General features: G+C 40.2%; 1 protein-coding gene across 3 annotated transcripts in view; it reads left to right on the plus strand.

The window, feature by feature from the left end:
- The window catches only part of nfkb2 (nuclear factor of kappa light polypeptide gene enhancer in B-cells 2 (p49/p100)), a 39,180-nt gene that overhangs the window by 6,482 nt on the left and 8,426 nt on the right, over positions 1-24,272 (plus strand). The window contains exons 3-20 of one of the 3 annotated variants that reach the window (XM_030156119.1): positions 5,168-5,207; positions 6,485-6,560; positions 11,458-11,498; positions 12,463-12,561; positions 14,233-14,384; positions 14,738-14,853; positions 14,942-15,100; positions 16,239-16,343; positions 16,623-16,711; positions 17,879-18,017; positions 18,918-19,046; positions 19,542-19,688; positions 19,725-19,781; positions 19,900-20,041; positions 20,145-20,259; positions 22,731-22,938; positions 23,868-24,037; positions 24,123-24,225. In XM_030156119.1, coding sequence (XP_030011979.1) covers positions 5,168-5,207; positions 6,485-6,560; positions 11,458-11,498; positions 12,463-12,561; positions 14,233-14,384; positions 14,738-14,853; positions 14,942-15,100; positions 16,239-16,343; positions 16,623-16,711; positions 17,879-18,017; positions 18,918-19,046; positions 19,542-19,688; positions 19,725-19,781; positions 19,900-20,041; positions 20,145-20,259; positions 22,731-22,938; positions 23,868-24,037; positions 24,123-24,225 — 2,087 coding nt within the window. Of the gene's footprint in view, positions 1-5,167; positions 5,208-6,484; positions 6,561-11,457; positions 11,499-12,462; positions 12,562-14,232; positions 14,385-14,737; positions 14,854-14,941; positions 15,101-16,238; positions 16,344-16,622; positions 16,712-17,878; positions 18,018-18,917; positions 19,047-19,541; positions 19,782-19,899; positions 20,042-20,144; positions 20,260-22,730; positions 22,939-23,867; positions 24,038-24,122; positions 24,226-24,272 lie in introns of all 3 variants that reach the window. The other 2 variants (XM_030156117.1, XM_030156118.1) reach the window with 2 other exon arrangements.

The following is a 24,272-nucleotide window of genomic DNA, read 5'->3' on the forward strand; positions in this document are numbered from 1 at the left end:
GTTACCAATCATAATAGCTGATTGTCTTAAGTAGAGCTAGGCAGTATGGGTAAAAGTGAAGTCTATTTTTCATAATGTTAAGGCAAATGTACAGTTTTAATCAGTTCTACTCTGGCTTCATGGACTGAAGACAAAGCTCGACTGAACCGTGACTGCGGAACAACGTTCGCAATCTCCAGTCTCCAGAGGAAATGTTTAATTTTAAGATTGTAGCATATTTCATCATTTTCATAAAGAAACATCCCTGATCTCAAGGAATTTTTCTACATTTAAGACAAATCCTTAAAAGTACTCCCAACAAATGCTCCAGGAGCCCTGGACGACAGCGTGGAGGAAACACCAGTGATATGTGAATGGAGTTTCCCTGTGCAAAGAAAAGAAAACACAGATTAAACATGTGTTTCCTTTTGCTTATTTGAAGTAACACCAAGGCTTCAGAAAAACAGAATGTTTGCAAAGAATTATCTGCACTTTTTACTGTTTTCACTCTTTCATTAGTTCGAGGAATTCAACAGTAGTAACACATTATCTCCTCATTCACTTTATAAATTCTGTCCATCATGATGAAAATGTGCTCAGTCTGGAATGACCATTACCAGAATAAATGTCATATAATATTTGGTTTGAAGTTTAACACTGGTCCTGAGCGGAAGTGAAGTTAATAGTTTAGATGAAAATTATATAAAAGATGTAAAAGAAAACACCTTATTTTGTCATGTAACTCTTATTTTTGCTCCTTTTTACTATTTGATATAAAAGAGGAAAAATGGCAAGAAAAACAGTAACAACACACGCATTAGTCCCAAATTTTGTGTTTATTGGAAAGAGTTATTTAAAAGATGGAAAACACCAGAAATGACAGAATGAATGTTACACCTGTATTCTTGGACTTCAGGTTCATACGCACCTGAGAACACTGGCTCTAAAAACCAGTAGTTCAAATGAAAAACAATAATGTGACAGTTTATGTTTAAAATGTTCATTTTTAAAGGGTTGTCACTGTTGTACACAAAAGACCGAGTATGCACTGAGGTAAGCAGTACGATAAAAGTACAAACAGTAAAGCTGTAACAGACACAAAAACTAGCACATCTTCTCAAGCTCTCATCTTGATCCATCTTCGTCACTTTAAACGTGACTGCCAGGTGTTCTGGGGTTTAGGTATGACTTCAGGTGAAAGAACCAAGTGATTTGTTTTTCTTCAGAGAAATGAGACAAGTGAAATCACCTCTGTTGTCAGAAATCACCTACAGAGGTCAGAGGTCACACAGAAATACCCTGATCATAAACTTCCCCGTCTTTCTGCATGCGCTGCCTCGCTGTGTCCGTCCCCACTGTGGGTTTATGTTAATGAGCCCACGTCCTGCTTCCATCTGATTGGCTGCTGTCACCTGCATCATTTAGAGACGGGGGGGTCGGGGGTGTCCCATCACCGTCAGAAGTCATTGATTCAGATCCGACAGTACAGAGAGGCAGTGTTATCTGGTGGCTCTGTTGAAGAGTGGAAGGCCAGACGTGCACGAACAAACGCAAACCAAACATACGACGAGACAATCGGAGAAGAAGTAGAGAGGTCGAAGGTCGGACTGGTCACAACTGTCCTTTGGTTCTGTTTTCTGACTGGAGCCGTTTAATGTTAACCACTTCATACTCAATCAATTAATCAAATTTTATTTATATAGCGCCAAATCCTAACAAAGGTTCTGTCATGACACTTTACATGCAGAGCTGGTCTAAACCAGACTCAAGCCAGTTTACAGAAACCAGCAGAATCCTCCAGGAGCAAAGACTCGGTGACAGTGGAAGGAAACACCAGCTTTAACAGCAGAACAGAAACCTGGAGGACGGACGTCTGCCTGGACCAGTTGGGCTTAATACTGGGACACTGTAATTAGTATTGATAATCTAAATCACATTTTAAAAAATCAGTTAATTTATGTTATGGTGGGTTTTTTTTTGTTTATTGGTTGTTGTTTTTCTACAATACAATTCCCTTTATTTGCATTATTTCCTTTATAAATAATCCCAGACAACCCTTTTTTGGTTCTGAAGTCCAAAATAATCTCTTAATTAATGTAAAATGAATATGTCATCATATGAATAAAGAGTCAGTTGTTATCATTTATTTATTCTTTTATTGACACTAATTGAAAGCCGGTGGTTTTGTGTGTTAGGGAGCAGCTGCTGGTGAACAACAGGAAACAGATGCTCAACTCACATCGTCTTAAAGTAGTCAACCTTGTTTTGGTTTTGATGCTGAATCCACAAGAAGATATTCACCGTAGACCGGTCCACTGTTAAGAGTTTAAGACATGGGTCGATAATGTTTACTATCTAAAGAGGAATTTTAGGACAGAAATAAAAAAAAAAAAACTGTCTATAGCCAAAAAAAATCTCCTCATACGTTTTACCTTAAAGTGGTGATTGTTTAAGAAGCTCTTCAGGTTGGTACAGAATATGTTGAGAATAAATCAAAGTTTTGCTTCATTTACAGAACTACAAACAAATTACAGAACTACACTAAAGAAAATGCTGACACTTGTCATTGTGTTGCACGGCAAAAATGTACTCTTATGTGAAGGCTTTCTTTACAGTGGAGAACAGAAATGAATACCTTCAGTGTCGTAAAATAAAAACGAGTCTACTTTTACTACTTCTATTTTTAGGTTCATTTGGAGGGTAGTCTACATTTTTATAACTGAATCATCAGAATGAATTTATGCTAAATATAATAATAGTAAAATATGTTAATTTTTTTAAAAATTAATTTCTATATGTTTTTTTTTTTCACTTGAAAAGAGCCAAAAGTGGCCCTGGAGAAACAGGTCACCCACCTCTGGTTTAAGAGAAGACACTCTAGTTTCACAACATTAGGTTTTGTGGAACTATGCATTTTCAAAAAAACAACCCTGTATCGACTTTAAATTAATATTTTACATGGAAAGATTCACTGTGATAGTTAATTTTGTGTGTCCACTGGATGCCAATATTGTGACCTGTCGTATTATTTCAGTGATTTTAATTCTGTCAGAACCTCATCATTTACCTCAGGGACATTCCGTTCATATTCAGGTTTTGCACAAACGTCACATGATCAGGTGGTTTTCTGTTTACGACGCCATATTGTTAGGCAAGCTTTCCTTGGATCGTACAACATGTTAAAGGCTGGACCTGCTAAACTCCTGTGTGCCGTTTATTCCTCCTCTTTCACCAGTATCAGTTCTGCATACAGACCGCTGGGTTCCACTGGGGCAGCGCTGCTTCTGTTCTGCCCACCGCTGTTTACACTTATTACCGCCATTAGCCTAGCTTCTCAGTATAGTTGGCCTAGCTTCTCAGTATAGTTAGCCTAGCTTCTCAGTATAGTTAGCCTAGCTTCTCAGTATAGTTAGCCTAGCTTCTCAGTATAGTTAGCCTACCTTCTCAGTACAGTTAGCCTAGCTTCTCAGTATAGTTAGCCTAGCTTCTCAGTACTGTTAGCCTGCGTGCCTGTAGCCTTAGCGGTGTGTAAAACCAGAACAGTCCTCATGTGGTCCGGTGCTGCAGACCCTTTAAACCTCCAGGAGGACTTCCCCTGGACCATCACCTACAGACAGTGGTTGTGGATCTACCTGCTCCCTTTGAGTTTCCTCAGCTGGGTGAGGCAGATGGAAGTGGGTGGAGCTACGGCGGGCGACACCGCTGAGTTCAGCTGGAGCTGGTGACAGTACTGCCCCCCCGTCTGTGCCGGTCTGCTGTAACTATGGGACAGCCTTCCACATGAGGTCCAGTCACATGATGCAGATGGGCGGGGCTTTAGGACACAGACAGTTGATGGAGCGTTTCCAGTGAACATCTGGGCTGGTTCACCAGTTCAGAGCCTGCAGGTGTACGGCTGATGGGAGCCGGCTGCAGCTGGGAACACTGGTTTGACCTCCAGTCTCTGTTGTTGGTGAACGTTAAACTCATGTGTGGAGCCTTTATCACAGCAGACAGACTCACAAAGAACAGAACACACAAACACCAGTCCACAGAAAAACAGCAGATAAAGCAGCAGTTGGGACTTTGTGGATCCAGATAGCATGTCTACCAACATGGCGGTGTAAACAACAATCACATGACCAGTGACATCAGCTGACAGTCCTCAATAATGATTAACAGCAACTGTTTACGATGAATCTACCTCCAGAAACACACTTAACTTCTGGAGAAGTTTGATCAGACGTGGACTTGTGGAGCTCTAGTGTGGCCTGGTGTGTGTACAGTCTGTTAATGATAAAACCATTGGATGGAACTTGACGAACGCAATTACAATAATGCATAACATTATAACGTAACATGGGTTTTCTTGGTATATGTCATCATACCTTACTTTGTTTATCACTTTGTTTCCTTCTTTGTTTCCTATTACTTTTTTCTTGGTTTTTGCTACTTTCGTTTCTTTAATTCATGTCCTTTGTTTCTTTGTTTCTTGGTCATACCTTTGTTACTTTGAAAGAAACAGAAGTAGCTGAGAGGTCAGTTATTCCTCTGTTAATTTCATTTCTACTTAGTCACTTAGAAAACTTTAAATAATGGTGGGAGATGCAAAACAAGGAAACAATGAAAAATAATAAATAATAAAGAAAAAATAAGAATAAAAGTAACCTTTAATTTTTCATTGCTTCCTTGTTTTTACTTTGTATTTCCCACCATTATTTGACTGTTTCTGCTCCTTTTGTTGTTGCTCACTTGCAGTTTATTTTTCATTCTTACTAGATTTAGTTTGTTTCTTCCATTGTTACTTTGTTTACTGTGTTTCTTTCTTTGGTTCCTTCTCTAACTTCTTGCAGAATGTTTCCCTCCGAGCAGCAGCAGCAGTTCAGTGACATCATCATCAGTAGCCCCGCCCCCTCTCAGTGCTGAGCTGGAATTCTGGGGGTTTTCCTCCGCTTGGCCACTTCCAGGAAGTGACTGTAAAGAGACAGGGTAGGGGTGGGGGGTGGATGGGGGATAGTACAGAGAGAGAGAGAAAGAGAGAGAGAGAGAGAGGCGTTGTGTTTCAGTGTATGTCTCTCGTCCATCATGTGAAAGTGAAACAGCTGCAGATTTTCAGTCTCCTCGTCTTTCTGTCATTTCCTCGTCAGCTCGGATTCTAAAGTGAACAGGTTTACAGACTCTGACTGTTTGTTGTGCGTTTGTGCTGCAGGATGTCTGAATCTCAGCTCATCAACCTCCTTGACAATGATGTAAGTCCTGCTTTACTCTTCATCACAGCTCACACCAGTCTGTCTTCACTAACTTTAAACAGCTGACCAGCCTGACTGCTCATTTGTTCATTGAATGTTCTTCCAAATGATAATCAAAAATACTTCAGTTTGGAAAGGACAGAATGTACTAATCATGGCTAACTTTAAAAACAATGAACTGGTTAAATAAAGACTAAAGAAAATCTGTTGGGTGTAACTTCGTAGAAATCCCGGTGTGTGTTTTGGACCATGAGGGCAGACTCGGTTCCCTGCGGTTCTGTCAGGACAGTAGACAGTTAGCTGCTTTGCATTTGTCCTCAGGCATTTGAGCTCACTGACACAATGCACACACATTTTAATTTAAGTATTTCTGGTACTTTTCTTTAATCGCTAAAGTGAAATTCAGTTATTTAGTGTCTGGAAATCTGAATACACAACACCTATCTAACGACATCATTTACAAACTGATGTACGGAACAGTAAACATTAATAAGTGATAAAAATTGGTTGCTTTTTTAATTAGATTTTTCCCAGTGTTCTTGTTCTCCAGACCATCTACCATACAACGTTAGGAGCCTTTGTCCAAACAATCTAAAAGCCTGTTATTTAAGCTAAATATAGAACAATACTCTGAATATAAGTTTAAATGCTAAAGGTAATTGTACTGTATTATTTTCCACCACATTTGAATACAGTCATAAAGAAACAGACACTGAACAATGAACAAAGCCTATCTGTTATTCAGTTTCTTTTCAGTTGCAGCTTGACTAACAGATAATTTTTTCATCTTTAAAGTTATTAAAATCACAATAAATGTTGTCAAAATGTGCCAAAACTAAAATGTTTCACTTTTACAATTAGAACACATCTGGGTTTCTGGGTTTAGAAATGACTCGTAAAATGAACCAACAGATCAATCAGAGAATCATTCTGATACTGTCACTTCATAGAGAAAAGTTACCATTAACAGCTCCTTCCCCACAAGAAACCTGCCCCCCCACACCTAGACCTCCACAAATGAAGTCTTGATAGTGGATTTATTTATTGTGTTTGATTATACAGCTATATGCAAATATGTAAATATATACACACACAGAATGAGTAATATAAATGGAAGATTCTCTTTGGATTTTGCTGTTCTCTCTTGAATGTTTCTGCCGGTCTTTCTGCACTTTGTTTTTGTAGTTTTGCTTCTGTAAACAGTGCAGTTTCCCCATAGTGGGATCAATGAAGTTATCTTTTCTTACCATGTTTTTGAAACTATCTCTTCTTTGTAGTTACAGCTCAATTTGATGCCATATGACTACATTCCTCCTGTTGACATAAAGACTGAGCCCTACATACCTGAGACAGGTACGCTCCCATTCCATCACTGTGCATCAGTATCTCAGAACTAAGCTTGTATCTTGTCTATTTTTTTTCTGGAATAACAGTTCTTCATTAATTAGACCTAATTTTCACTCATGTGTTGCAGACCATCGTGGTGCCATAACTTGTAGAACTAGGTTCTTAGTAGTCTGTAGTGCGCTGTTAAAACTTATGAAGTCTTTATGAAAATACACAGAAGGACGGATCAAGAAATGTGAGCCACTGTCTTTGTCTGAAAAACACTCCTGTAGAGCATTTTGTTTGAAATATAAAAACATTAGCATTTACTTGTCATAACCTTTGAGGTCTTTGCGTATATTGGGGCCAAACATTTCTCTAAACTCATCAGTTGGAGATTTTGATTGTCTTGTTTTTACCTGAATCATAAAAGCCCAAACATCCACCAGTGACCAACACCATATACTGATGTAAAACGTTTTATATCTGTTGAACCACTAATCAATCAGTACATGCAAATAATTGGTGTAAAATGCAGTTCTTCATCTTTTTGTGGTCATCAGATATGACTCATTTGGACGTTCAGAGGCTCCGTAGTGAACATGGAAACACCGTCATCTTCTACAACACTGATTCACCAGTAAAACCCATGGAGTTTGTTAAATGACAGTGGATCAAGATACTTGGTTTATGTTCAGTTAATGATAGATTTTGCTGGAAAAAGTCACTTTCTCCTCAATTTTGTTATAATTATGTTTGATGTAACTCTTAGCTGATACCTGATTTTCACTGAAAAATACAAAAATGCCAAAAAAACCAAATTCTTACCAGAGAACCATAATCATTTATACTCACACATTGTTCTTTTGTTTTTTATGTGCATATTTATTCTATCTTCTATATGCTATAGTTTTTATAATAGCCTATGTTTTTCTCGTATATATCTGTATATATTATTCTGTATATATAGTGCCTGTTTGTAATTACTGCTGCTGCCTGCTGAGGCAACTGCATCCAAATTTAATTTTTGATGCAAAATCTGGAATGACAAATAAAGTCTGTCTAAGTCTAAAATGCAGAGGATAATTTTATAATAAATGGTGATAAATCACTTGGGAAAGACAATAAAAATGATTTGGAAGTAGTGACAAAAATAGTACAAGGCTTCGGTCAGATTAGTGAGGTCAGTAGTATTGCATTACTTTGTGTACAGGTACTTCGAAATGTTGAACCAAAACAAAACATGCATTCAGAGCTGTTTTTACCTCCACCAGGAGGTATTGGGATCATTTTGCTTTGTGTGTTTGTTTGTTAGCAACTTCACAGGAAAACTCTTCCACCCATCTTTCCCAGATCTTCCCCACAGATAGGCCTAGGCCCTGGGACCAGCCCAGTCCATTCTGGTCCCAGTAGGACAAAGTTCAAGGTCACAGCAAGGTCACAACATCTACAGTTTTCCATCTGTCATCATTGAGACATTTTCCAAAATTCATCAAAATTCAAAACGACTCTGATTCTCCTCCAGTTGGATCCACCTGTAGCTTAGAACAGTCTCTTGTATGTGGAACTAAACTGTCCACATCCACTGTGGAATGTGGACTCTGTGGACATTTACACTGAACACTGAAAATCCCATTTCCCACACATTTAAAATTAGAACTCAACTAATATTGATGTGAATTGAATCTAATTGGACAGACACATGACTGGGACCAGATTCAACTGTTTCTGTGTATGGAACAACCTGGAAACTGTTGGATTTAAACAGAAAGAGTCGATCCACACATGCACAGCGTTCAGGCTGAAGGAGGAGGGTTGCGTTCTGAACACTTGTTAATACATGGAACCAATGTAATCATTGTGAAAGTCTAATGGAAGTACCCAGAAAAATGAGTGATTTTAAACCTGTGCCAGTACTTAAAAAACAGACCTATAGTTCTACATTTACCTCGATAACTGTGTATGAAGGAAGATGGAAGGTGGAAGAATGTTCTGTTTAAGACTTGACATACATTTGGATCCAAACGTTTGATAAACTCATCAGAAGAGCAGTTCATGCCAGATCTGTTGAACACTGAACCAGGTGGAATCAGATTTAGTTGAGGAGGGCAGGACAGGAAAAAACCCTACTGGTAAACCTCGCTCAGCTGGTACGAGTATAATTACCAATAGCTAGAACAAATGTCCTTAACTGTTAGTACCACTACTTCAAATACATATAGTATAAAGAAATATTAACAGTGGATATACTACTACTGCAGCTGTTTGTGCAAATAAGAGCAACCTATACCATTTATGTAAATATATAATAAACACCGTCACAACTATATGGATAAATGAGTGATGACGATGGAGGCAGGAGAGAAGCAGAACCACAGCAGCAGGTCCAGAGATGATCCAGGGAAAACCTGTGAGGACATGAAGCTCAGAGACTCCAGGGAAGAAGACAAGTCAGTAACATGGATTTGCTGTGGCCTGAATAGAGGAGGAGAGAGGAGGTCAGACAGCAGGAGGAGCAGAGGAGAGGTCAGACAGCAGGAGGAGCAGAGGAGAGGTCAGACAGCAGGAGGAGCAGAGGAGAGGTCAGACAGGAGGAGGAGCAGAGGAGAGGTCAGACAGGAGGAGGAGCAGAGGAGAGGTCAGACAGCAGGAGGAGCAGAGGAGAGGTCAGACAGCAGGAGGAGCAGAGGAGAGGTCAGACAGGAGGAGGAGCAGAGGAGAGGTCAGACAGCAGGAGGAGCAGAGGAGAGGTCAGACAGGAGGAGGACCAGAGGAGAGGTCAGACAGCAGGAGGAGCAGAGGAGAGGTCAGACAGGAGGAGGAGCAGAGGAGAGGTCAGACAGGAGGAGGACAAATGATACAATATGTTCAAGATCAAATAAATATGCAAATAAAAACTATGTTTCCAATGTAATTTTAGCATTTATTTCAAGAAATTGTTGGTAAAACGTCTTGCTTGAATCATCAACCTTTAGCAAGAACCTAAGAATCTAACATCTGTTGGGGCCAAACCTTATCAGTAGTACACATCTTACAATAATTCTGGAGGTAAACATCTGGTTTTTACATGGAAACATTATTGAAAGAAGCCGTTGAACAAAGTACAAGTTAATCTTTTTTTGAAAGTTGAACATAGGTTTATGTATATTCAATGTCATCCTGTTCATCGTAACTTAAAAAGCATTCGTCTAGTACTCTGTTCCTGAACCCCTTTTAGATGGCAGTACTAAAGCTAAGGCTCCTACGCTCACAGTAGAACCACATTATACTAAGTGAATGCAGCAGTTCCTGAATGCTCACCATGTACAGCGGTGGGTTCCAACCTTTTTTGGCTCACGACCCCATTTTAACATCACAAATTTTCTGGTGACCCCAGACATTCAAAACGGAGACGTTTTTTTGCTAGAATTTTGTTATTTTTGATCATGTAATAGTTTGCTATACTCTGTTGCAAATAAATGCTAATTTTAGAGGACATTTAGTCTGTATAATGTCTATTACTGTGGACAGAGGCAGTAAATCCAGGTGTAGATTACTGCACAAAGGCTCAGGATCTGTCCAGTCAGTCCAGCTGGGATTTGCAAGGAGGACAATGAATACTGAACAAACAAGAACTGAAACTATGAATTCTGAAAGAGCTGCAGCATCTGAAACTGACCACAATGAACATTTGACACAGAAACAGAACCACAGTGCTGCAGTTTCAGCTTCAGTTTCAACTCACCATATATTTTTAAATTAATAAATTTTTTTCTATTTTTCATCAGTTACTAGAAATTTCCGGCGACCCCACGTGGGGTCCTGATCCCAAGGTTGAAAAACACTGATGTACAGGAAACATAGGCCAAATTATTAAATCCCCAAAATGGAGATGGGGATATAATGGTTTTACCGCGACCGCTGCCGCCAGATCCACCAGATATCCTTCGTGTGAACGCAGTAACTAGGACAGATTCAGTTGGATTTCTTCTCCTTTGATAACAAACATAGTGGACCCCTGGTGGAAGAACCCTATTGTTTTCAGCTTCTCTATGAGTATTACAAGTCATCCAAATGGGGGCGCTGTAGTTGAAAATCCAATTTTTGAACATAAATCAAGCAATTATAGGCCGATTTAGACGACATTTGGTTCATATTGATCGTCTTACAAATGTCCATTTTCTGTCTACCATCCAGAGTTCATATGGGGTCATTTTCATTCACTAGGTGGAGTTTTGTGGGAAAAATGGGTTCTCTGACCATTATTCTGCCACTGTCAGGTCGATGTAGCTCAAACTGAGTTCATATCAATTGTCCAACAATTATCTTTCTTCACGCCACTACCTTGAGCTTACATGATGTCGTATTTTGACACCAGGTGTTGTGTTTTTTCCAAGTGGTTGGGGGTGCAGGTTGGGTTTGATAATGTTCTAAAAATATCAAATGAACAGTTATGGATATTTTTATACTATGTCACATTTCATATTAAATCTATCCACAATCCGCTTTCTGAATAACAATTAAGTTAGTATCTTTTGTACATTGTGTCTTTTATTTGCTTTATTCATGAGCAGAGGGTTGGGGGATTTTGGGGATATACTGTTCCCTTGCTGTCCGCCCCCGACAGCGTAAGCCTCGTTCTGAAATGTGTTACTCATACATGTTAATGTGGACAAAACCATGACAGACACTGACTGTAATTCATGTTTTATTTCTGACTTTTTTCTGGAATACCCAGGAACCTTATTTGTCGACGTGGGTATTCTATGACAGTCACAGGGAAAACACCTGCTTCTACCTTTTTTACCCCACCTACAAATGTGTGTCGCTTTTTCAAATAATGAAAGTTGATGCTTAAATTCAGAGCTCGTTCACTGCAAAAAAACAGAAAAAACTGACTGAAAGGCAGGTTTAGTCACTAACTCTACTCGTGCCTGTGTTTCAGCTCACGGTCCTTACATTCAGATCATTGAGGAACCCAAACAGGTGAGCTTTACCCTTCACTTCCTGTCTATGTCTGCTGTAATGACAGAATATTTACAGTGTAGAGAATATGACCTGGACATCTGCACCATACTGAACATTACAGTTTATTTCACATGTTAGTTTATTTTGCAGTTTAATTATCCAGGTTATTTTTTTTTATCCAGGTCTGTTTTTATACTTTTGATTTATTATGTATGTATTTATGTTTTTAGTATGCTTTTGTATTCCCTTTTTCTATTTTTTTTACTGTGTGTCATGCTGCTTCTGCACTGCATTAGGCTTGTGGGCTAAAAAAAAAAGCAGGAAATATTTTTATGGTACTTCTGTTAAAATTATTCTCAGTGTTTCTAATAATCCTGAATCAGTTGAGTGTAAAGGACTACAAAGTCCTTGGTAGTGCTCAGAAAAATGTTTTTTGATCCAAAACAACTTTAATATGTGTAATAGATTAAAAAAAACATAAAACATGATAAGATTTTCAAAGTTCTTGTAGGTTCTTCATTTGAAATTATTGTTTTCTATGGAAAACAGTGGCTTCATTTTCCAGATAAGTTGAGAATATGATCATGAACACACATGAACCTGCTGGGGGGTTTCTACCCCCCCAGCAGGTCAAGCCACATGTTACTGTAAAGAGTCATCGCCTCTGATCCAGGGTTTTCCCATCAGTCAGCACAGGACTGAGCAGGAAGTTGGGGAGTTTCTGCTACTGTTTAAGGTCATGTGACCACAGAGTCACAGGGACAGTGAGTCCTCTGAATGGAAAACAGTTAGTTTTGCAATGAAAAGAAAAAAAAAAAAAGAGTTTAGCAGTTTACCCAACCACCAGTCATACAAACCTGAACATTTTAGGCCCTTCCTGTATTTTTCATGCCACAAGTCAAAGTCAGTTCCTGTCTGTGTGTGATACTGTTTTTATCTGGTTGATGAACATGTGTTGTCGTATATGTTTTTGTGTTCTCAGAGGGGTTTTCGTTTCCGTTATGAATGTGAAGGTCCATCCCATGGTGGGCTCCCAGGGGCCTCAAGTGAGAAGAACAGGAGAACGTACCCAACCGTGAAGGTAGAAACAATATAAGGATGAAGGTTTTACCAACACTGTCAGGACAAAGCAGCATCGACAAGACATGTCACCCACACCCACTCTGAAAACGAACACATCAGTGCTACGTCAAAAATACCCTGAGAACATACTAAGGAGAATCTGACAGCGCTTTAACCACACACCAAATAATGTCTGTCAACATGGAAACAACACAAACAGCACAAACACGAAGCCCAGTTCAGACCTAAGAGTCACAATGTAACAAACCCCTTTAGAATCATGCGTGTAAAAAGCTGTTTCCCAGGGAAATTCTGTCTCAGTCGTCCCTGAAAATAAATATAACACCAACTCCAACAGATCTTCTTAAGGAACTGAGGGACAAAATGTTAACTTCTCGACAGTGTTACGTTTTTTGCTGTTTCAACAATACCAGAGCTGCAGCTGTAGTAAATAACTCCTCGTCACCAGTCGGGACAGACGTCTCTTGTTCCTGCCTGTAGGACCAATCAAATACAGGCTCGTGTGCAATGTAGGGCAATAGTGGCATGGAATACACTGCCCCAGTTTTTCATTTCAGAAATTCAAGCAGTTAGTTTTTCTAAAAGGTTGAGAATTTTCATATTTACCCAAGAATAACTGAGCTATGGCACATCCTACAGTGACATCATTTAGACGGTTTGTTTTTCTTTTGTTTGCTGTGGAGCTGTTTTTTGTTTTGGGTTTATTTATTTATTCTTTTTTCCTGTTGTTGTTGGTATTATTATTGCTGTTGTAATTGTTTTGTATTGTGTACTGTTGCTGATTTTTGGTTTTTGTGTCGTTGTGTTGAGTGCATGTCCATCCTGTTTGTTGAGTGAGTTGTGGGAAATTGTGCTGCTTTGTTTTTCTGTTGTTAATGACCCCAGGAAGAGGAGCTGCTGTGGTGTGCAGCAGCCAATGGGGATCAAACGAACTAATAAACTAACCGTCACTCTGCTCACACATATTGTAAGAGGCTACAAAATGTATCAGCTACAAAAAAGTGGAAAAAGTCAGCTGTCAGTACTGAAGTTTAGAGAATTGGAGCTTTTGAAATGATATGTTGGTCTGAACACTGCATAGTTGTACCTCCTGTTGCTGCAAATCTTTGTTCTGAACTGGGCTTCACTTCAGTTCAGTTTAATTTTATTTATTACAAATTAGAGATTCATCTCAATGGGCTTCACTCTCTGTAATGACACACACTTAACGTGTTTGATGACATGTCATTAAAGTGTGACAGGTCAATAACATGTCAGCCACCGACAACATCCTCTAACAGCGCTTCACCTCCTCAGACCCAGCTGTGGGTTTTCTGTCCACATCTGTGCACAAGAGTTTCACAACTTTATACAAAAAAAGAAAAGTGTCCACCACAAAGGACATTCCATAAAAATTTTAAAAAACTGCATCTGAAAAAACTGTTGCATCATGATGTTTCCAATATAGGCACTGATGAATAAAAAGCTGGTACTTTGCTGACATTTCCTGGGTCTGAGGAGGTTCAACATCATGTCAACAAGACTGAGAACATGTAAACAACACCCTAACACTCCTTAAAAGGCTACATGAGTACAAATCATCAATGATCTCTCAAAGCCTGATGGGAGCTGAGGCTTTCAAAGTAATCACAGTTTCAACATTATCAGTGGGGTTTTCTCTCTGTGCCAGATCAATAATTACGTGGGTCATGCCCGGGTGGAGGTCCAGCTGGTCACTCATACTGACCCCCCCCGCGTCCACGCCCACAGCCTGGTGGGACGCCACTGCACTGAGAAGGGCACCTGCACGCTGGACATCGGCCCCAACGACCTCACCGCCTCGTCAGTATCCAATCACATCGCTACGTCACAAACGTAACAGACAAGAGCGGAGACATTTATGGAGAGGAGATAGAGAGTTCATCTTATTTTCTGTTTCTGTTAAGTGTTTACAGACCCAAAAAAACTCCCAAGAGGAAGTCTGTGAAGCAAAACAAAGTCTATGCAGAAGTGAATTATTATGATAATGGCAAAGGACTTCACATACCTATTATGAACCAAAAGGATGTTTATTCTGAACCTCTGTATTGAATTATATTAAAGACATCAGACAGACTCTCAGGTGTTTGGAAAGAATAAAGACTTTACAGATTATTTGTAGTATTGATGTGTACAAATGTCCATATCTCCTGTAGATTCAGTAACCTGGGCATCCTCCACGTGACTAAGAAAGGTGTGATCGAGATTCTGTGCAGGAGGTTGAGAGATGAGAAGAAGAGGCAGAAAGGAGGAGCCCATTGTCAGCTGACAGGTAAAAACACCTGACCTCCTCAACCCTGACTGCTGTTAAGGCCAGTCCAGTGAACTGACTTTGTGGAACACCTGCTCTGTCTGCTCAGAGCCTGAGGAAGTGGCCTGTCTGAAGGAGGCCAAAGAGCTGGGCAGGGTGATGGACCTGAACATTGTCAGGCTGAAGTTCACCGCCTACCTCCAGGACAGCAACGGAGGATTCACCAGAGCACTGAAACCCGTCGTCTCCAACCCCATCTACGACAGCAGTGAGTCCAAATATCCTGACTTTCACTCAACACCTGAGGTTGAACACAGAAGAGTCAAACCTTACACTTGCTTGAATATGCAATTAAGGCTTCCTGAAAAAAGTTCCTGGTGGGAGGCAGGACGTCTTAGATTCCCTGGAATTCTGTGTGCTGAGGAACACTGATTGGTGGAACACACTTGCAACGTTCCACACTTATGTTCCCCTGCTGTAGCCAGTGTGCAGCTGCAAACTGGTTTATTCTATTTCTACAAGTTTCTCTTTGTTTGTGTTTTGATTATTTGGAAAATGGAGAAAAAGAAGAGAAGCTACAAGACATGGACAGATGACAAGGTTCATTTACGCTCTTTTAAGTGTTTAAAGTTACTCTTTTAAGTGTATTTGTCTCGCTTCTGCAGCGTATTCCGCATATTCAGATGGACAGACAGATGATTGCAAAGGACTTGTAGGAGTGAGAAGTTCCTAGTAAAAAAGATTCCTGGGAATATTGATGGAAAAGTTGCTTATGTAGAAATATCTTAGAGTGTAATACTCCTCTTGGCCACTAGATGCTGTTCAAAGGAGCCCTGTCCCCCACTGACTTACAATAGCCCCTTTTCCACCAATGTTCCCGGGAACTTTTAGTACAGGAATTTATTTACCCGGTTAAAAGTATCCCTGGACATCTATCTGCTTTGCGTTTCCATTGCACCTCAAAGTTCCTGGAATTGTATTCTAATCAGGCTTGGTTGTTTCGAGTCGTCACTTCGAAGTCCCGCTGAATTTCTTTTGAGCATATTTGGCAAATATGTTGGATGACGGCTTTTTATCCAGAGTGTATTTGGAAGGACAGACAGATGATTGCAGTGCACTTGTAGAAGTGAGACGAATATGCACGAAAGCTCAAAAGAGTGTATTCTGCAAATGGAGGTTGACCCCCTCTTTGTCTAATGACTGTCACCTCTGACTCCAAAAAACCGACACGGCAACGACCAAATAGATCTAGACAAACAGCTGCACAGATACTTAGAGATATGAGGTTACATCCGATCACTTCCTGACAAGAACCCTTCTCCATTGTTGGTTGGTTGTGTGAACAAATGGAACAGTAAAAAAAGCTTCAGGTAAATATTCAGTCAGTGTTTGTGTTTCACCTGTAGAGTCACCAAACGCCTCCAACCTGAAAATCACTCGCATGGATAAAAGCTGCGGCTCAGTGCTCGGAGGAGACGAGATCTTCCTGCTCTGTGACAAAGTCCAGAAAGGTGAAAACACGTTATCTGCAAGCATTGGATGTCTTCTAACAGGATTATGTATGGTGTATTGTTGGACTGGATTCTTTTTAAATCCTCACAGCTAAAAGTTAGACTGAATACCAAACGTTGATGAATATTTTAATTAATCTAATTAATTTGATCTTAATGATTATTTGTGTATAAAGAAAAAAATCAGCTGGTAGTTTCCGCTGAAACAGGACTGATGCCTCCTTGTGACCCAGATGATTCTTGAGTGTGATTTTGTTTTCTTTTGTTTTGTTTTGGCAGATGACATAGAGATCCGTTTTTATGAAGAGGAAGATGAGGGAGGCTGGGAGGCATTCGGTGACTTTTCACCCACTGATGTTCACAAACAGGTACTGTGTGTGTACAAGTGTGTGTCACGCTGATATTTGCTTGGGTATGACTCACACACACTCTTTAGTTGAAGAAAAGATAAATGTTTTCAAACCACTGACTGACACCATAAGAAACAGCAGCTGAACAGGGGAATTCCTTCCAACAGTTTTGATTCAACACTGTTTACTCCTCAGCAGTTGTGTGTAACTTTACCCAGTATTTCTAGTTTTCTGATGTTTATGAATGTTGAATAGTAAATGGTTTATATTGATGTTGATTAAACATATATTATATGCAATTCACATGCAGAATTATACAATATTTAATTATTTCATTCACATCATCACTACTGATTCATCAGAATTTCAATCAATCAATTATATTTCATTTATATAGCTCCAAATCCTAACAAAAGTTATCTCATGATACTTTACATATAGAGCTGGTTGAAACCAGACTCAGTTTCCTACTTTGAATCAATGAATGGCTCTTTGCTTTAGAAGGGCAGCAAATTAAAGCAAACATTAATTTATTTGGAAGTCTGAAATTATTTGTGTTATATTCTGCAATACCTACTCGCTTTAGCTTTTGTCTGAGTTACAAAGTTTTAAAAAATCACTTTTTGACCCTAGGATTATTTTTTGTAAGAACGGTGACTTTAAATGAACTCGATGGAATTTGATATTTGACCGATACTATGCAAATGCTTTAGAAAAACTAAAAGTAGTACAGGTCAGATACCTCAAAAACAGTTCTTGGTCTCCAAGGGTTAATATTAGTTAAAGCTATAGGAGGGAAAAAACCCAACAATTTGAAAACACAGCCCTTCTTTCAACAGTTCTCTCCTCTCAGTTCAAATCAAAGGCTAAATACAAATACAGATCAGCCTGACGCTGCTGTTGAGACACCGAGCACAGCAGGAGAGTTAAGTCAGTCTGATCAGTGACTGGTAATTACATCTGTCAGTCACATATTTAAGCTCTCTGTGGGTAAACCAAATCCTGTGTCACAGTAGTTTTTGTACAACCTGAAAACATATAGAAGGACCTGGTGCAGAAACATCATGTTCTCTCAGAACTCTTCAATTACAATATGTGTAGCTGGAATTCTGGATTTTTTTTTGCCTGGTGACACTAAAAATCTGTCAAGCTTTAATGTGTTTGTCCCGTCTGCTTTCTCATCAGTACGCCATTGTGTTCAAAACGCCGCCGTACCACTGCACAGAGATCGAACGGCCCGTGAGTGTTTACCTGCAGCTGAAGAGGAAGAAGGCCGGCGACAGAAGTGACCCCAAACAGTTCACCTACATCCCACAGCCCATAGGTCAGCCACTCTGTTTGAATAAACCCTCTGCTTTCCCACCCAGAGGCCCTTCCTCATCACAGAGAGCACAGAATCTGCGCAGCGCCGTAGTAATGGCACATTCTTTTTGATACAGTACAGTTTTTTTGTATTTCATCAACTTGAACAAAAATACCAAATATTTAACAATTGTTATTTTTTTTATCCCTTTAAATGCCATGTTTGTAATGTAAACAAACAATATTTTTTGATGCAAAAAAAGACAAAAAGGGTTTTTTTTCAATATACTACATGAAAATTGGACAACTTAAGTTTTGGTTTTTGCAGCCTGGCATATGTTAATGATTAATAACAGAGGTTAATATGCATTATTATTATTTTTGTGCTAGGTCAAATGTTAAATGCTAAAATGTGTCAGTGCGTATGTTTTACTCACTTGGGAAAAGGGTGCTAGTGTAGTAATTTTCCATTGTTTAGAATGTGCTGATTTTAGCGGCTGGGTCAGAATATTAAAAATCATGCAAAGAACAACTTTTGAATTCTGACCAAATACAAATTGCGAAAAATGATATGACCTTTTACAACACGAAGTGTAGTGTGCATGATATGCTCACCTGGGTCTTGGAAGTTTAAAAAAAGTCTGGAAAGTTGTTGTCTGGGATTGAAATTGAAGGTTTTGGGGTTTTCCTTTGCAGGAATGGATAATGTACACCAAGTTTCAGTCTTAACCTACTCACTCGTTCTTTATACAGTAGAATCATGAGAGTGGAAAGAAATGAGAATACAACATGTTTTCAGTCTCTCAGACATGTTTCTCTCTTTCCACCTCTGCTTTTGAGTTTCAGACCTTTCTTTTCAGCGATTATCTCCTTCTTTTGCCTTCTTTTCCTCTTGATCACACAGTCTTCTTCTGTTTTTCAGACAAAGAGGAGGTCCTCAGGAAGAAGCAGAAGCCGCTGCCTCACTTTGAAGACTGGAGAGATGGACGGGGTCCAGGTCGACAGTCTTTTGGGGGAGGGGGCAGTCGAGGAGGAGGAGGAGGAGGAGGAGGTAGGCATCACAAACTGAGCGATAATTTTAACAACAAATGATCTGTTTTCATAAAGAAAGGATTAACACAGGGGATTCCCTTTCACCAGTAGGATCAACAGTATGTCATAGATGAGAAGGATGGTCATTTTTTATAATAATGCACCTGTTGTGTTTGTCGAACTTTATGTAACGTAGAGTTTTTACCCAAAGTGATCCTCTGTACCTTGAACATTCTACAAACATTTCTTTTGTGTGAAATCCTGCTTTGGATTTCATGATTCAAGTGTTTATTATTGTGTATTTTCTCTGAAAATGTCTCTTCTAACCCACTGACTGCATTCACAGCAGACAAACTGTACTTAAAACCATTTAATGCAATTCCTGTGTCCAGTCCCACGGTCACATGATATGGCTTTTGTTTTCAAACAGTGCTATGTGATAGTGTACGTATATCTAGACAGCCTCAGCCTGGGAGTACTGGGAATATATTGGTGACTTTGTTTCCTCCTGTAGGATTCACGTTCAACATGTTTAATGGAGGAGGAGGAACAGGATCAAGTTTCTTCTCGGGAGGATTCAGTGGCTTTGGTGGGGCGTCACAGATATCAGGTTCTACCCCACAGTCTACAGATGTCGAGCAGCCAATGACAGAACAGACTGGTGGACAGACTGGTGGACAGACTGGTGGACAGACTGGTGGACAGACTGGTGGACAGACTGGTTCACCATTACAGCAACAGCTTATTCAGATTGGTAAGACACTGCACAGAGTTAGACATAAAGAACCAAACAAAATGAACCTTGAAATGATCAGCAGATGATGTGGCCGTGTACATCCTTACATAACTGTAAAATCTGTGTTGGTCTGCAGCTGCCACCCTTCACAACAGGGCCTCTCAGAGTTCCAGGCAAACTGCTGCTGCCCTGCTGCAGTATTGCAGCACTGGGGATGCCCGGGTCCTTCTGGCGATCCAGAGACACCTCTGTGGCATCCAGGACAGCAATGGAGACACGTGAGTCTTTTCAACAAGCTCACTGAAACTGTGCACTTCTAAACATGTGATGTATCTGAGTGGAAATAACTGATGTGAGGGTATGATGTTTGGTTTCCCACAGTCCTTTGCATCTTGCCATCATCCATCAGCAGACTGGTGTTATCCAGCAGCTGATTCACACTCTGCTCAACAGCCAGCAGCAAAACATTCTCAACACACCCAACCACCTCCAACAGGTAAACAATTTCTCACTCACCCAAAAACTATAATCTGCCTTTAATAATGCTTTAAAGGTGTGGGAGACTTTTGTGACCAGTTTTTCATCCAATCTGTCCATCTTCAGTCATATCCTCAGTTTCATGAATCCATACGTCCTTCTGTCATTCCTCAGCTGAATCTCTTCCCTCACAGTGAACACTTTCTTAGTTCCATCCACCAGAAACAAACCACGTGTTCACAAACAGAGCCAGGAGGGAACTCGGGCATCTGAGGAATTTTGTCGCGACGTGCATTGTGGGAAATGAAGGTTCGCGCAACTGCCTGACAGCAGTAGCTGGAACAGACATGACACGGAAACGGCAGGAGCTCCCTTCCCTCTGTGCATGTCCCTCCAGCCGTTTACATGTTTCAGCCGTTTCTGCGTCGTGTTTGTTTCTTCCATATAATACCATATGGTTGCGCTGCCGCTGTCAGGCAACTGCACGAACCTCCCTTTCCCATAATGCACGTCACAACAAAATTCAGAAGATGGCCGAGTGACCTCCTGGCTCAGTTTGTAAACACATGATTTGTTTATTCGAAATTGTTCACCGTAATGCAAGAGATTTAGGTTAGTAATGACAGACAGACGAACAGATTCATGAAACTGAAGATGTGACTGAGGTTTGACAGATCTGATGAAAAACTGGTCACGAAAGTCTCCCGCACCCTTAAAGATGTCTACCATGGAGCAGGAGAACAGCTGTATGCTGCTTCAGCACTATTAATCCCCTTCTATACTATGTATTGTATTGATATTGTATCTATTAATATTCCACTGAATACTGCTGGGTTTTTTTCATAAATATATTTATTGTTTCCTCCACCAGGAGGTATTGTGATCACTTTGCTTTGTATGTTTGTTTGTTCGTTAGCAAGATAACTCAAAAAGTTATGGATGGATTTGGAGGAAAATTTCAGGAAATGTTGATACTGGCACAAGGAAGAAATGATTACATTTTGGTGGAGATCGGGGGGGGGGTCTGCACTGTCCGAGTGCTCTTCTTGTTTTACATTGTAATGTAAAAACAGGTAACCCCCTCCTTTACACACAACAATATTATACTCTCAGTGTAACGAAATATCCTCTTGAAACCTAGCGTTGCATTTTTGTCCTCTGTAGGGGATAAGAATTTTACAGCTTTATTGAAAAGAAAAGAGGAGAAAAAACAGTGTCCAATGAAAGGACATTCTACCAAAAAAAAGTGTATCTGAAAAACATGTTGCGTTATGGTGTTGCGTTATGTTTGTAAAAGCCAAAACTTTTACTTTTCTGGGTCTCGGGGGTTAAATTTACATTTTATTTGTCTACAAAGACAAGTCCTTTATAAACTGGTGCTATAAATAAAAATTGGTGTCCAGATCTGATAAAAGTCTTTAATCTTTCCCTTTGCCAGCTACATCAGTTTTTCCAGTGCAAGGTTACAAGACATTTCTTTAATCCATTGATTAGCTGTGGGTCCTTGAGCATCTTTCCCTTTTAAAGAAATAACACATGTGGCTTGTAACAAGTAAAAATTGTACCTTTTTTTTTTCTTCCAATTACTTGAAACTGCTCAGAGAAGATGTGCAATATCCACAGTTTTGCATCCACAGAGATAACACATTCTATTGATCTAGAAATTAACTTAAGAGTCTCTTTCCAGAAGTTCTGAAGTTTCTTGCAGACCCACATACAGTGAAACAAAGCCTATTTCTCTGTTACACTTTGCACATCTGAATGCTGCTGTTAATGTAAGTGTGTAATTATGAGGTGCATACCAGCCTCAGTTTGGCACTGACTGAAGGTGGAGCTGACATGTTGCTACCTTCACCTTCAAGGTTGTATTGATCTGTAGGAGGTACTATGAAGAACTCAACTTACCTTTTTCTACCTTTAAGAAATGGTTTAAAAATAAGTAACTCCACTTTAACTCATAAAGGCCCTATGGCAACCAAAACCATGTACTGATCTACAATGTTTAATAACTTCTGAACTCCTGAACTTATCAATGTATGTAAATAGTTGGTGTAAAATGCAGTTTGTCATCTTTTCATGGTCATCAGATGTGACCCATACGTTCAGAGGCTCGGTAGTGAACGTAGAAACACCGTCATCAGTTTGATCAATGAATTAAATATAGGAAAAGACCTGATTTTCCCTGAAAAAATACAAAATACAGTGGATATTAGATAATAAATGGTGATAAATCACTTAAGAATGGTGAAATAGAGAGAAAAATTCCCTTTGGAACTGACATAGAAGTAGAACTGGGTCTTATTGGGTTAACTCATCCAGTCTAGTCAGCTCTACTTTGCTGCATATGGTTGAATTCTTGTTAAGCTACATCTGCAGCTTCTAGTCAACACATTCAGTGTGGTGACAGACTGGCCTGGGTTCAGCTAAGCCCCTTCCTCACATTGCTGACTGATGAAAAATCAACCACCTGACGTGTCCCTCCTCTTGCAGACTCCGCTCCACCTGGCGGTGACCACCCGACAGGTAAAGGTGGTAGAGGTGCTGCTGAGGGCAGGGGCCAACCCCAGCCTTCTGGACAAAGATGGACGCAGCCCCCTCCACCTGGCTGCTTTGGCTGGAGACAGCGCTACGCTCCGCCCCCTGCTGGCTCACCTGGGAGAACGCCACGCCCACCTGGTCAACACAGCAGATTTCCACGGTGAGACAAATGTGGAGCTTTGAAACGATAATACTGTGAAAATTCGTGGGTGAAATATCAAAACCTGACCTGTTTCACAAGTGAGGATAAAATACATAAAGCTACTTCTACAAGCTTATGGTAATGCTGTCCCAAAAACTGTGACACTTTTGTACGATTGTTTGATAGATTCTAGAAATGATTCAGCATTGTATGTTCAAACCAAACAGGAAAGAGATCTAGGTGAGGAGATCCCAGAGGAGATCTGGTACGATATGTGGCAAACACACCGATCAACATCACAGTCACCTAAAGGGAGAGAATTTAATTGGAAGAATGTAATTCGTTATTTCATCACACGTAAAACGAAAAGTAAACAAACGAATACTCAACAGCTGTGTTGGAGACTTTGTAATCCCATGGGTCCAGATCACACACAAGTTTTGGAAATGCTCAAATATTCAACCCTTCTGGGGGAAGGTCCACTCAGCTCTCTGTGAGGTGTTGGATATACAATCCCAAATTCTTGTCTTATTCTGTACCTCGGACATTTGGAAGAAGAAACAGTGCATAAAGAAGACAGATCTATCTGGTCCAGATCCTCCTGGGGGCCGAGAAGAAGGCCATAACAAAGAACTGTCTTCAGACTGATAAACAGTGGTTTTCAATCATACATGACAGACTTGTCATGGAACGTCGTACATATAAACTGAAGTTAAAAGAAAATCTTTTTGAAAAACTGGGGAAAATGGCTGACATTCACAGACAAATGTATCTATGAAGGGTCCTTAATATTCTGACACCAACACAGACTGTCCTTTTCATCTGTTTGTTTTTCTGTTCTTCGGCTCTTTTCCTGCTCCTCAACCTGGGGAGATTGTATTGTACTGTTAAAAATGAGGAATAAAAATTGTTCAAATAAAAAAGAAACCTTGCCTGTTTCCACTCAGGTCTTCAGCCTCTCCACCTGGCTGTGAGGAGAGATGGCGAGCGCTGCTTGCGTCTACTGGTGGAATGTGGAGCCAAAATCAATGCACCTGAGCAGAAGAGTGGAAGCACCGCCCTCCACCTGGCTATCAGAGAAAACCTGTTCAAAGTGGCCTGCACTCTGATCACAGATGTATGAGAAACACACCAGCACACACCTGGACATGGATGAAACCACAGCCATACTCACTGGACTGTCCCTCTGTTTGTGTTTACAGCTGAAGGCCGACGTTAACGCCTGCACGTATGGAGGAAACACGCCCCTTCACCTGGCCGCCAGCCTGGGCTCACCTACGCTCTGCTCCATGCTGGTCGCTGCAGGTGAGACGCAAAACACAGTCAGAGAAGACTACGTCAGGCACCCAGAG

The sequence above is a fragment of the Sphaeramia orbicularis genome, chromosome 15 (genome assembly GCF_902148855.1).
Source record: "Sphaeramia orbicularis chromosome 15, fSphaOr1.1, whole genome shotgun sequence".
Taxonomy (NCBI): Eukaryota; Metazoa; Chordata; class Actinopteri; order Kurtiformes; family Apogonidae; genus Sphaeramia; species Sphaeramia orbicularis.